The 13927-nt window shown below is 34.3% G+C and overlaps 1 protein-coding gene across 3 annotated transcripts in view; it reads right to left on the reverse strand.

The window, feature by feature from the left end:
- LOC118553187 (protein diaphanous homolog 2) overlaps positions 1-13927 on the reverse strand; it is a 951294-nt gene that overhangs the window by 196955 nt on the left and 740412 nt on the right. For all 3 annotated transcript variants that reach the window (XM_078064453.1, XM_078064454.1, XM_078064452.1), the window contains one exon: positions 6280-6415. In XM_078064453.1, coding sequence (XP_077920579.1) covers positions 6280-6415 — 136 coding nt within the window. The remainder of the gene's footprint in view (positions 1-6279; positions 6416-13927) is intronic.

Below are 13927 nucleotides of genomic sequence, written 5' to 3' on the forward strand. Positions count from 1 at the left end.
ATTACTCATCCTTCAGCATCTAGTTCAACTGATACATTGAGACTATACTTAGCCTTTTCTGCAAAACCTTCTGTCATTTTACTAGACTCCACTGAATTCCCCTTTTAGATATTTCCAGATAATCTCTATTATATATTAGTACATTATTTGCTGGTTGGTTCAGCTTTATTTTATCTGAAGTGTAGTAGAATATGTCACTCCAAAATATGACACTTTGGCATAAGGATTATTTTGAGCTGAAGGCAACTGAGAAAAAGCAGAAACAAGAAAAGCTCTCCGTCTTCCCCCTACTTGCCTAAAAGCAGGACATAAATTTGTAAAATGTCCATCTTTCCCTCTTTACCAGGAAGAACATAAGTTAACCACCAGAGACAACTCTAAACAGACCCTCATCAGTCCAGAAATAGCACCAGAAGAACCTATATAACAAAATTTATTAACTAGCCCTTATCTTCCATTAGTTCCCCATATATTTACCTTCTTACAATTTGCTGCCCTAGAAACTCAAAGTCCTTTTCCTTTGTCTTACCTAAACATTTATAAAAATTTATTAATCTTTTGTTAAGATACTATATAAGCCCAAGTTTTAACCATTCCTTTGAGTTCCACATCACTGAGTGCTCCCACATGTATGCCACATTAATAAAGTATCCCTCTTTAATAAATCTATTTTTCTTTTGTTAATCTATTTTTAGTCAGTCTAATTTACAGGGCCCCAGCCAAATAACCTCAGATGGGGAGTAGGAAAACAGATTTTCCTCTGTTACACATTTCTCTGACAAAATCGTAAAATTCTCCAACAGAATTCTTAAGGATAGGGACTATATCTTGAATTTTTTTCAGATTCTGCAATGAACTCAAAACAACTCTTAGCAGCAGCAACAACAAGTATATTCTAGGCCCTGTGTTATATACTGTACTTAATTATCTCATTTAATTTTAATGATGGGAGGTAAATGTCATTATCCTACATTTACAGATGAGGTAATTGAGGCATGAAGAGATGAAGGAAAATAACAAGGTCATAAATCTAGAAGATGGCAGAGCTAGAACTGATCTTCTAGCTTTTTTAAATGCACAGTTAAATAACTTTTTAGTTTTTCATTTTAATGTTTGCAAAATGACTCTAACAAATAATCATGCCTTTTTTTCTCCTTTACAATTAAAAAAAATACTCTTATCACGGCCCTTGCTTTCTGATCTCTAATTCTCTCAAAATGGAGGCTTAAAACATGGGATTTTTTTTTTATGGATTTAACATGAAAGATATAATTCTCTGGCTACTTGGTTTCCATGATATGTCCTCTTAATTCTGAGTTCAGCTGATCACATCTAGATAACATAAATAATCTGTTGTGTTTGCTTTATCCTCTTATTCTTCTGAATTAAATTCTAAAATATTTCTTTTTGATGAATATATATAATTTTGCATGTCAGATAAATATAACTTTCTGTTATTACTTATTAGCTATATGGGATCACGGGATATTTTCTAAAAGGGAGAGGCTTGCAATTTTGCTAAGTTGGTATGAAATAGAAACTACAGAAAGAGTATGTGTTTTTAAAGTTGTTGGTAATTTTCAAGTGACTTTCTTTACCCAAGGGACTTTACTTCACTACTATTGTTATAGGTAGGACCCTCTGGTTCTAATGGTATGTATCTCTAATCACATGTGCACGAAATACCTCTATGCTCTATATAATACATATCTTAAAATGGCAATCAAATGTTCGACATCATCTCTCAGGGGAAAGGAAGAATACAATTCTTTTACTGGAAAGTGGGTGATACTATTCTAATTAGACACATTTAAAGTTCTCTAAATCACTTTCTGACTGCACCTCATTCTCATGTCACCTGTCGATTCATATTTTATGTAGCCTGACCACACTTCCCCCAAGGCACTCAAAGTGTCTGCAATTGATTTCCACCTAGTTAACAATAGCATTTTTTTATAAGATACTGTCTGAGAAACTCACTGAGTTCCATATTGACCCCTAACTACCCGACTCTATTCTTCTTTCTTCTCATCTTCTTAAGGCTACACGATTCCAATGGAAGAATCTCTTTTTGAAACATATTTATAAGTACTAACACACATATACTTTTAAGTGTAAGATAATATAACAATAATAATAATAATAGTAACAAGGTATTTGCAACATATGGGCCACAAATCAAGAACCTAATGGTAAAGTTTACTCTTTGATCTCTAAGTAGAGATACGGTTAACAATACACAAAAGATAAATCCTATGTTAAAGTGTGTCTTTCATATTCAGATCACTCAGCTAAGCATTTGCATAAAAGCTTATTTGGATCTTCATACTATCGCTTTAATAATATTTGAAGGGGTAATTGATCAAATCTTGGAAAATGAAAATATATACTACAGACATAATCAAAATAGGTTCTTTCTTTCTTTTTTCTTTCTATTACAGGTATATTTTTAGGGAAATAGTGAAAGGTTGAATAAATACTTGGGGAGAGGGAAGGGTGCAATGCAGTATGGAGGCAAGATTATGTTCTTGCCATAAAACTCAATAGACTCTTAATTGCTTGCTCTTTTCATTATTTACTCCAGAGATTTTCAAAGTGTGGTCTTGGGACTTGTGGGAGTCTCTGAGATCACTTCAGATATGCAAGGTAAAAACTATCTTCATAAGAATAGTGATACTTTTTTGCCTTTTTCTCTCTCATTCTTTCATGAGTTTACAGTGTTTTCCAGAAGCCACATGACAAATGATACTGTATTAGATTGAATGTAAGAACAGTATGAGAATCAAGCTTTTACCAAGCCAGACTTTGAAGAAATTAACAACACTATAGCTTTCTCTTCTTACTAATATTTTTTGGGGGGCAGGAGGTTAGAATGTAAAGCTACTTTTCATAAAAAGATGTTTCTAGCATGTAATAGGTTTACTTTGTTATTTTAATAGAACTAGTAAATAAAAAGTTTTCAAATGATTTATCTTATATAATTTTATTTATTATGTCTGTTTTAATTCCAGCATGATAAATATCAATATATATTACCCAAATAAGCAAAAGGTATGTGGGGTCCACAGTAATTTTTAAAAGTGTAAATGGGTTCTGAGACCAAATACTTTCAGAACCTCTGATTTATACTTTACCCTGGTGATCTCATTCGAACTCATATGTTATAGGTTGAATTGTCTAATTAGGGTGAGGTCATACTGGAGTGGGTTGGACCCCTAATCCAATATGACTGGTGTGCTAATAAAAAGAATACCATGTGAAGAGACAGACATGCACACAGGGATAATGGCACGTGAAGATTGAAGTTATGCTGCTATAAACCAAGGAACTACCAGAAGGTAGGAGAGAGGCTGGAACAAATCCTTCCCTAGCATCTTCAGAAAGAGCATGGCCCTTCCTACACCTTGATTTCAGACTTCTCTTCTCTAGAACTATGAAACAATAAATTTCTATTATTCTAAGCTACCTAGTTTGTGGTACTTTGTTACAGAAGCCCTAGCAAACTAATATACCCTAACTTTAATCATCAAAAACCAATGATTTTCAAGTCTGTCTGTCTAGTCCAAACCTCATTCCCGAGTTTCATATGCAAATGATATACAATGGCTACTTAGACATTTCCCATCTTTCCAAAACGCCTGAAAATGAAACATGTTCAAAATGACACTAATCATTGTAACCTTCCTGATGGAATCTGCTCTATTCCTGAATTTTTTTTCTTTATGAAGGGTATCACCTTCTTTAATGCCTCCTTTCCTCAATTCCCACATCTATTCAATCATCAGGGTCAGTCAGTTCTACCATTCAATACCCCTCTGGTAATGGTTGATTTTATGTGTCAACTTGGCTGGGCCACAGTGCCTAGATAATTATTCAAACATTATTCTGGATGTTTCTATGAGGGTGTTTTTTGGATGAGATTAACATTTAAATCAGTGATTAATATAACATAATAAAATAAAACTAAAAAAAAGAGAAATAAAAACTAGAGTTAAAAAAACAAATCTGGATTATGAGTAAAGCAGATTGCTCTCCATGATGTGGGTGGGCCTCATCCAATCAGTTGAAGGCATGAATAGCTAAAAAAGCTGACCTCCCCTGAGTGAGAAGGAATTCTGCAAGCCAACTATCTTCAGACTGGCTCTTCCCTGGGTCCATCCTGACACCCTACTCTGCAGGTTTTGGATTTGCCGACTTCCATAATCACGAGTCAATTCCTTTAAATAAATCTGTTTCTATATATCCGCATCCTATAGAACTCATATATACCTCTTATTGGTAACTTCTCTAACCTCACTACCACTGCATTAATTCAAGCCACCATCATCTCTTGTCAGGACTATGATAATAACTTTATAACTTCTGTTGTCACAGGCTCTTCACTTTACGATCCATTCTCTATGCTTCTGTCAAAATGATCTTTCTAAGAAATCTATGTGAGCACATCACTTTCCCATTTATAAATACTCATGGGCTTCCCATAGCTTTCAGGGTAAAGCCCTTAGCACAGCCAGGAGAATGCACAATCTGTCCCCTACTTCTCCCATACTCTTATCTCACTAATGGTCCATGCACAAAAGGGAGTAATCTAGTACTGTTCTACTGACTCCATCACCTTTTAAGTAAGAACTTCCTACAAATACCCATTGCCATGCATACTCCAGTGCTTTTCGTAATTGAGTATCTTCAGTCAGGACCAATTCTTTTGATCCTAATTATGAAGTCTGTTTGCTAAATTATGTTGATGCTACTCTTTTTAGTCTTGGTTGTTAACTTATTTTCTTCTTTTAGAATGATGTTATATTTATTTCCTGGGTAGAAAAGATAAACTATAGTGGATTCCTAAAAATTTTTATATATTTTAAAGGTATAAAGAATAAACTTAATGGTATTAGATATCATTTCATAAAGTTAGCCATTATGACACATTACTACAGAATAATTGATAATGGTTAATAATTATAATTAAAAGTTATAATCAAAATAATTAATAATTAAATCAGGCCACAGACTGCCTAGATTCTACCTCTTACTGTCTTTATGAACTTGAGTAAGTTACTTAACTTCTCCATGCCTCAGTTTCCTCATCTTAAAATGAGATAGTAGCCCTTTCCTAATAGGGTTTTGTGAGGATTAAATGTGTTTATATATGTCAAACTCCTACAACAGTTCCTGGTACACAGTAAGTGCTACACGTTAGTAACTGCTGTTAGTTATTATTATTTGACAACAGCATTTATAAGTGCAAAGATTCTCTAGCCAGACTACTTTGATTCTAACCTTGATGTTGTACTTCGTATTTGTGTGATCTTCGGCAAGTTCTTTAATTTCTATGAACCTCAGTTTCCTCACCTGTATGAGGTAATAACAGTATCTACTTCTTATGTTAGGAGGATTAATTGACTTAAAACATGTCAAAGTCTTAGAACAGTGCTTGGCACATGGTCAACATTACACAGTGCTTACAATTTTTACCATCATTATATTAAGAAATAGGTGACCCATATTAATCATGTTCTCTTGTAACTTGTATTTCTTGTAGCTACAGATTTTGTTTCATTTTTAAATTCTCTACCCCTCAGTGGCAAAGGCTATGCTTTTTCTTAATTTTTCTTAAATTTTCAGAGTGCAGCTACCTGGTGCCAATCACTTTATTTACCCTTCTCTTCTTTAAAAAGAAAACAAAATAAAACCAAAACCCTCACCTTTAATATACAATCACTCTTGTTAACCAAGAAAACAACTTACTTTATACTATGTGGACATACAGCATCTTTGTTCTTAGGCTCACAGTTGAATAAGATGTCTCTATTTTTTTTCATCTTATAATAGTGCTGTCAATATCTATTATGACTTGAAATGTTCAAGGCCCCAAGGAAAACTGTTATTACTGCATTGTCAACAGACATGTGTCAACAAAATGAAATTAGAGCCAGGGGGCTCATCTCCCCTTACCAGTTTTTCTCTTTTCATCTCACCCTCTTCTTTCCTCACCACTGTATCATCCAGAATATAGTATGATATAATTTGATAAAATAAATGAAGGGAAAGAGACCGTTTCAACAATATATTAGCTTGCATTGGTTCTCAAAAATCCTGAGCGCTCAGTGTAGGGTGATAAGAAATAGAGATAATATTATGAGAGAATATGACACAAATAACTAATAATATTGTGAATTTTCTACCAAGAACACAATTATTTACATTATAATCCAAAATCAATTAAGTTAAATTATTTTCTACTTTATATATCTTTAAGAAATTGAAAGTACTTTATACCTTTGTTTATATCAATGAGTTGTTTCTTTTTCTTTTGGCGTTCTAACTTCTCTTGTTCAGCTTTCTCTTTTGCAAGCTTTGCCCTCCTAGTCTTCTCTTCCATTTCTTTTCTCTTGTTGTTTTCTTTCACTGCTTCCTGTATATATAAACAAAGTTAAACACAAATCCTTCCATTACTTATATGTTGTAGAAGCTGTACCATTTTAAAATTGTATATACATACACATGCATGTGGGTGCTGAGAGTTGGGAAATATTATAGCAGCTTCAAGGTCCATGCATATACTTTTGAGAGAAACAAGTCTAAGACAGACCTTCTTGAAAAATAATTGGAAATAACTCAGACTTTATTTTTTTAAGTTTTTATTTAAAGTCTAGTTAGTTAACATACACTGTATATTATTTTCAGGCATACAATATAATGATTCAACACTTGCATACAACACCCCATGCTCATCTCAGCAAGTGCGCTCCTTAATCCCCATCACCTATTTAACCCACCCCCCCACCTTCCTTCCAGCAACCCTCAGATTGTTCTCCATAGTTAAGTATATCCTGGTTTGCCTCACTCCTTTTATCCCCCTTTCTTCATTTGTTTCATTTCTTAAATTCCACATATGAGTGAAATCATATGGTATTTGTCTTTCTCTGACTGATTTATTTCACTTAACATAATATTCTCTAGTTCTACCCATGTCATTGCAAATGGCAAGATTTCATTCTTTTTGATGGCTAATATTCCATGGTGTGTGTGTATATGTGTGTATGTATATATATATATCACCTCTTCTTTATCCATTCATCAATCAATGGACATTGGGTTGTTTCCATAATTTAGCTATTGTAGATAATGCTGCCATAAACATAGGTTTGTATGTATCCCTTTGAATTAGTATCTTTTTATTCTTGGGGTAAATACCTAGTAGTGCAATTGCTGCATCATAGGGTGATTAGTTCTATTTTTAACTTTCTGAGGAACTTCCATATTGTTTTCCACAGTGGCTGTAGCAGTTTGCATTCCCACCATCAGTGCAAGAGGGTTTCACTTTCTCCACATCCTTGCCAATACCTGCTGTTTCCTGTACTGTTGATTTTAGCCATTCTGATAGGTGTGAGGTGATATCTCATTATAGTTTTGATTTGTATTTCCCTGATGATTAGTGATGTTGGCCATCTTTTCATGTGTCTGTTAGCCATCTGTATGTCTTCTTTGGAAAAATGTCTATTCATGTCTTCTGCCCATTTTTAATTGGATTATTCAGTTTTGGGGTGCTGAGTTTTATAAGGTCTTTTTATATTTTGGATACTAACCCTTTACCAGATAAGTCATTTACAAATATCTTCTCCCATTCCATAGGTTGCCTTTTAGTTTTGTTGACTGTTTTCTTCACTGTGCAGAAGCTTTTTATTTTGATGAAGTCCCAATAGTTTATTTTTGCTTTCATTTCCCTTGCCTCAGGAGACATATCTGGAAAGAAGTTGCTACAGCTGATGTCAAAGAGGTTACTGCCTGTGTTCTCCTTTAGGGTTTTGATGGTTTCCTGTCTCACATTGAGGTCTTTCAACCATTCTGAATTTATTATTGTGTATGGTGTAAGAAAGTGGTCCAGTTTCATTCTTCTGCATGTTGCTGTCCAGTTTTCCCAACACCATTTGTTGAAGAGACTGTCCTTTTCCCATTGGATATTCTTTCCTGCTTTGTCAAAGATTAGTTGATCATAGAGTTGTGGGTTCATTTCTGGGTTTTCTATTCTGTTCCATTGATCTATGTGTCTGTTTTTGTGCCAGTACCATTATGTTTTGAAGACTACCGCTTTGTAATATAACTTGAAGTCCAGAATTGTAATGCCTCTAGGTTTGCTTTTCTTCTTGAAGGTTGCTTTGGCTATTCAGGGTGTTTTGTGGTTCTATACAAATTTTAGGATTGTTTGTTCTAGCTCTATAAAAAATGCTGGTGGCATTTTGATAGGGATAACATTAAATGTGTAGATTGCTTTGGGTAGTATAGACATTTTAACAATATTTGTTCTTCCAATCCATGAGCGTGGAATATTTTTTCATTTCTTTGTGTCCTCTTCAACTTCTTTCATCAGTGTCTCATAGTTTTCAGACTACAGATCTTTCACCTTTTTGGTTAGATTTATGCCTAGGTATATTATTGCTTTGGGTGCAACTGTAAATGGGATTGATTCCTTAGCTTCTCTTTCTGCTGGTTCATTATTGGTGTATAGAAATGCAACATATTTCTGTACATTGATTTTGTATCCTGTAATGTTACTGAATTAGTTTATGGTTCTAGCAATTTTTGGTGGAGTCTTTCAGGTTTTCTATATACAGCATCATGTTATCTGCAAATAGCAAAAGTCTGACTTCTTCCTTGCCAATCTGGATGCCTTTTCTTTCTTTTTTGTTGTCTGACTGCTGAAGCTAGGACTTCCACTACTATGTTCAAGAACAGTGGTTAAAGTGGACATCCCTGTCTTGTTCCTGACCACAGAGGAAAAGCTCTCAGTTTTTCCCCATTGAGGATAATATTAGCTGTGGCTTTTCCATATATAGCCTTTATGATGTTGAGGTCTGTTCCTACTAAACCTATTTGTTGACAGTTTTTATCATGAATGGATGTTGTACTTTGTTAAATGCTTTTTCTGCATCTATTGAAAGGATCATATAGTTCTTATCCTATCTTTTTTTTTAAATTTTTAAAAAATCATTTATTTATTTGTCAGAGAGAAAGAGAGAGCACAAGCAGGGGGAGCAGCAGGGAGAGGGAGAAGCAGGCTCCCCGCTGAGCAAGGAGCCCAACACAGGACTCAATCCCAGGACCCTGGGATTGTGACCTGAAGACTCAATAACAAGAATACATCTACAAGTTTTTTCCTAGAGATATCTATATTGAAAATTGTTTTCTTCATAATAAAAGACACAATACTTTTTAAAAGTCCCGAAAACATTACCAAAAAAATCTCCTGACTTGCAAGAATTATTGATACCTCCCCCTTCTTTTAGCCCCCATCAGGCCAGTAGCTCTAGTATAAGGCTAAGAGCACAAAACGATCTCGCTCCTACAGACAAAATCAAAGACTACCACTTAAAATAAACTGGAATAACAGAACCTTAATTGTAGTGTTTCTCAACCTCAGTACTAGTATCGTTTTTGGCTGGTGTCATTCTTTGCTGTGGGAGCCATCCTGTGCGTTGTTAGATGTTTAGCAGCACCTCTGACCTCTACTCACTAGATGCCAGTAGCACCCCTTCCTGGTTGTGACAACCAAAAATGTCTCCAGAGATTGCCAAATGTGAGGCAGGTGGAGAAATACTAACCTAGGGTGTTTCACAGAGATAATTTATTCATGAAAAAGTACAAACTATCTGCTCTGATGAACCCAGCTTCTTTTCAAACATGTGGAAACTCAGTTCCAAATGAGTTTAAATAATGGCTTAAGGTCACACATTTATGTAATTGCATATCTGGGAATAGAAGTCATGTCTCTTTACTCCTGGTTTAATGTTTGTTTTATTCTTCAAGGAAGAAAAGACAATGTGGATATGACACCAAAAGTACAAGCAACCAAAGAAAGAAACAGATTAGTAAGACTTCATTGAAACTGAAAACTTTTAATCCATCAAAGGACCCTGTCACGAAAGTGAAGAAATAATCCACAGAATGGGAGAAAATATTTGTAAGTCATATATCTGATAAGGATATGTAAAAGGTCTTGTAACTCAACAATAAAAAGACAAATAACCTAATTAAAAATGGGCAAAGGATTTGAATATTTACTCATTCAAAGATATATATTATATATATTTATATATATCAGTATTTATTCAACTATATATATATATATATATATATATATATATATACATATATATCTCCAATAAAAACACAAAAAGATGTTAGACATTGTTAATCCTTAGTGAACTGAAAATCAAAACCACAATGAGGAACCACTTCATGCCCTCTAGGACTGCTACGATTAAAAATAAAGAAAGGAAGGGAAAAACCCAGATAATAACAAGTGAGGATTGGAGAAATTGGAACTCTTTGCATTGCTGGCATGAATGTAAATGGTGAGTCATTTTGGAAAATAGTCTGGCTGTTCCTCAAAATGCTAAACATACAGTTACAATATGACCCAGCAATTCTACTCCTAGATATATATCCAAGAGAAAAAAGAACACACGTTTACACAAAAGGTTGCAGAAGAATGTTCATAGCAGCATTACTCCTAATAGCCAATAAGGAGAAACAACCCAAATGTCCATCAATTGATAAGTGGATAAACAAAATGTGGTATATATCCATATAATGGAATGCATTCAACCATAAAAAGAATGAAGTACTGATATATGCTGCAACATGGATGAACCTTAAAATATTCTGCTAAGTGAAAGAAGTCAGACACAAAAGGCCACATATAGTATGGTACTGTCCAGAACAGGCAAATTCATACAGACAGAAAGTAGATTAGTGATTGCCAGGGGATGGGAGAGGGGAGAATGGGGAGTACCTGTTGATGAGTATGAGGATTCTTTTCGGGGGTAATGAAAATGTTCTGGAAGTAGATAGTGGGGATGGTTGAACAACCTTCTGAATATATTTAAAAAACACTAAATTGTATACATCAAAATGGTAAATTTTATATGTAAACTTATATGTAAATTATATATTAATAAAAATAAAATAAAATAAAGATGTTTGAGAAAGACAGGATTTAAATAAAATTACAACTTAGAAAAAAAGACAATGTGAAAAGGCAATATTTATTCAGGCTCTGATATAACAAGTTGTATGATCTTTGGTAAATAACGTAAGAGGAGGTAAATAGTAGGGGACAGAAGGGAGGTTAATGCTTATGTATATATTATTACTGGTCAGATCTCTGATCTAGTAAATAGTTACCAACATCTGGGTGGACTCTTCTATTATCAATCTAAAGGGGTGTTTTGCTGCTGAGTGCTGTCATTTATTATAAAGATGAAAAAAATGGTAACTTGCATTTGTAGTTTTTCCTTGTTCTGATAATAACAGCTATTCGTCAATGGAAATTTATTATGTGCCAGATGTTTTAAGTAAGTAATTTTGAATCTTTATAGAAAATCTGCAAATTAACTATTATTTGTTCTTATTTTGCAGGTGATAAAACTTAGGCTCAGGTAGTTTAAGTGAGATGCCCAAGGCTCACTACATAGTTATTAAGTAGCAGAACCACATATGATCACTTATGCTACCATGATGTCTTCCAAGTAGAGTTGCCAGATAAAATACAAGATGTTCAGTTAAATTTTAATTTTAATATCAGATAAACCATGTATAATTTTTAGTTTAAGTATATCCCACATAATATCCAAGTAGGCATCGGGATATACTTACACTAAAAAGTCATGTAATATTTGTGACACACTGATACTAAAAAATTATTCATGGTTTATATGAAATTAAGATTTAACTGGGCATCCAGTATTTTTGTTTGATAAATCTGGCAATCTTATTTCCAAGACTGTTGATTTTTTATAAGCACCCTCTAATGGACTAAGATCATTTAATGAAAATAGAATGATTATAAAAGCATAAAAAGAGCCCAAATTCAAGTCATATTTGAGAAAAGAAATGTTGATACAGATCACTGATAGGCATTATATGGCTCATGGACTTGAATCATACTATTTTTGTAGCAATCTCCATATATTTCTTTCCTCTTTTTTTCTTGAAAATAGAGTAAAATGTAAAAAGTTTATATAAAAATCTACACTGACACAATTGGGGGTAGAAGAAAATAAGTCAATAATTATTATTAAAGAATTACCAGTGGAGAAATTTGGCATATGTGAATAGGTTAAATTTCTATACAAAACGGGGGCTTGCAACTGGCACTACTAAGAAGATATGAATGTAGATCTAGTAAATGATGAAACAGACCAAATAATGGCCCATCAGTTTACATCTTAAGTGTTTCAGGAATAGATTTAACAGAACAACTGCACAATTTGAAATGGCATGTGTAGATTTATTCCTAGGTATCTTACGGTTTTGGGTGCAATTGTAAATAGGATTGTCTCTTTAATTTCTCTTTCTTCTGTCTTGTAGTTGGTGTATAGAAATGCCACTGATTTCTGTGCATTGGTTTTATATCCTGCCACTTTACTGAATTCCTGTATGAGTTCTAGCAGTTTTGGGGTGGAGTCTTTTGGGTTTTCCACAAAAAGTATCATATCATCTGCAAACAGTGAGAGTTTGACTTCTTCTTTGCCGATGCGGACGCCTTTTATTTCTTTTTGTTCTCTGATTACTGTGGCTAGGACTTCCAGTACTATGTTGAAGAGCAGTGGTGATAGTGGACATCCCTGCCAATTTCCTGACCTTAAGGGGAAAGCTCTCAGTTTTTCCCCATTGAGAATGATATTCACTGTGGGTTTTTCATAGATGGCTTTTATGATATTGAGGTATGTACCCTGTATCCCTATACTCTGAAGAGTTTTGAACAAGAAAGGATGTTGTACTTTGTCAAATGCCTTTTCTGCATCTATTGTGAGGATCATATGGTTCTTGTTCTTTCTTTTATTAATGTATTGTATCACATTGATTGATTTGCGGATGTTGAACCAACCTTACAGCCCAGGGAATAAATCCCACTTGGTCGTGGTGAATAATCCTTTTAATGTACTGTTGGATCCTGAGTATTTTGGTGAGAATTTTTGCGTCCATGTTCATCAAGGATATTGGTCTGTAATTCTCCTTTTTGATGGGGTCTTTGTCTGGTTTTGGGATCAAGGTAATGGTGGCCTCATAAAACGAGTTTGGAAGTTTTCCTTCCATTTCTCTTTTTTGGAACAGTTTCAGAAAAATAGGTATCAATTCTTCTTTAAATGTTTGGTAGAATTCCCCTGGGAAGCCATCTGGCCCTGGGCTCTTGTTTGTTGGGAGATTTTTGATTACTGCTTCAATTTCCTTAGTGGTTATAGGTCTGTTCAGGTTTTCTATTTCTTCCTGGTTCAGTTTTGGTAGTTTATACATAAATCTAACCAAAGAGGCAAAGAATCTGTACTCAGAAAACTATAAAATACTCATGAAAGAAATGGAGGAAAACACAAATAAATGGAAAAACGTTCCATGCTCATGAATTGGAAGAACAAATATTGTGAAGATGTCAATGCTACCTAGAGCCATCTACACATTCAATGCAATCCCCATCAAAATATCATCCACTTTTTTCAAAGAAATGGAACAAATGATCCTAAAATTTGTATGGAACCAGAAAAGACCCCGAATAGCCAGAGGAATGTTGAAAAAGCAAAGCAAAGCTGGTGGCATCACAAGTCCAGACTTCAAGCTCTATTACAAAGCTGTCATCATCAAGACAGTATGGTACTGGCACAAAAACAGACACATAGATCAATGGAACAGATTAGAGAGCCCAGAAATGGACCCTCAACTCTATGGTCAACTAATCTTCGATAAAGCAGGAAAGAATGTCCAATGGAAAAAAGATAGTCTCTTCAACAAATGATGTTGGGAAAATTGGACAGCCACATGCAGAAGAATGAAACTGGACCATTTCCTTACACCACACACAAAAATAGACTCAAAATGGATGAAAGACCTCAATGTGAGACAGGAGTCCATCAAAATCCTAAAGGAGAAC

The sequence above is a fragment of the Halichoerus grypus genome, chromosome X (assembly GCF_964656455.1).
Source record: "Halichoerus grypus chromosome X, mHalGry1.hap1.1, whole genome shotgun sequence".
Classification (NCBI taxonomy): Eukaryota; Metazoa; Chordata; class Mammalia; order Carnivora; family Phocidae; genus Halichoerus; species Halichoerus grypus.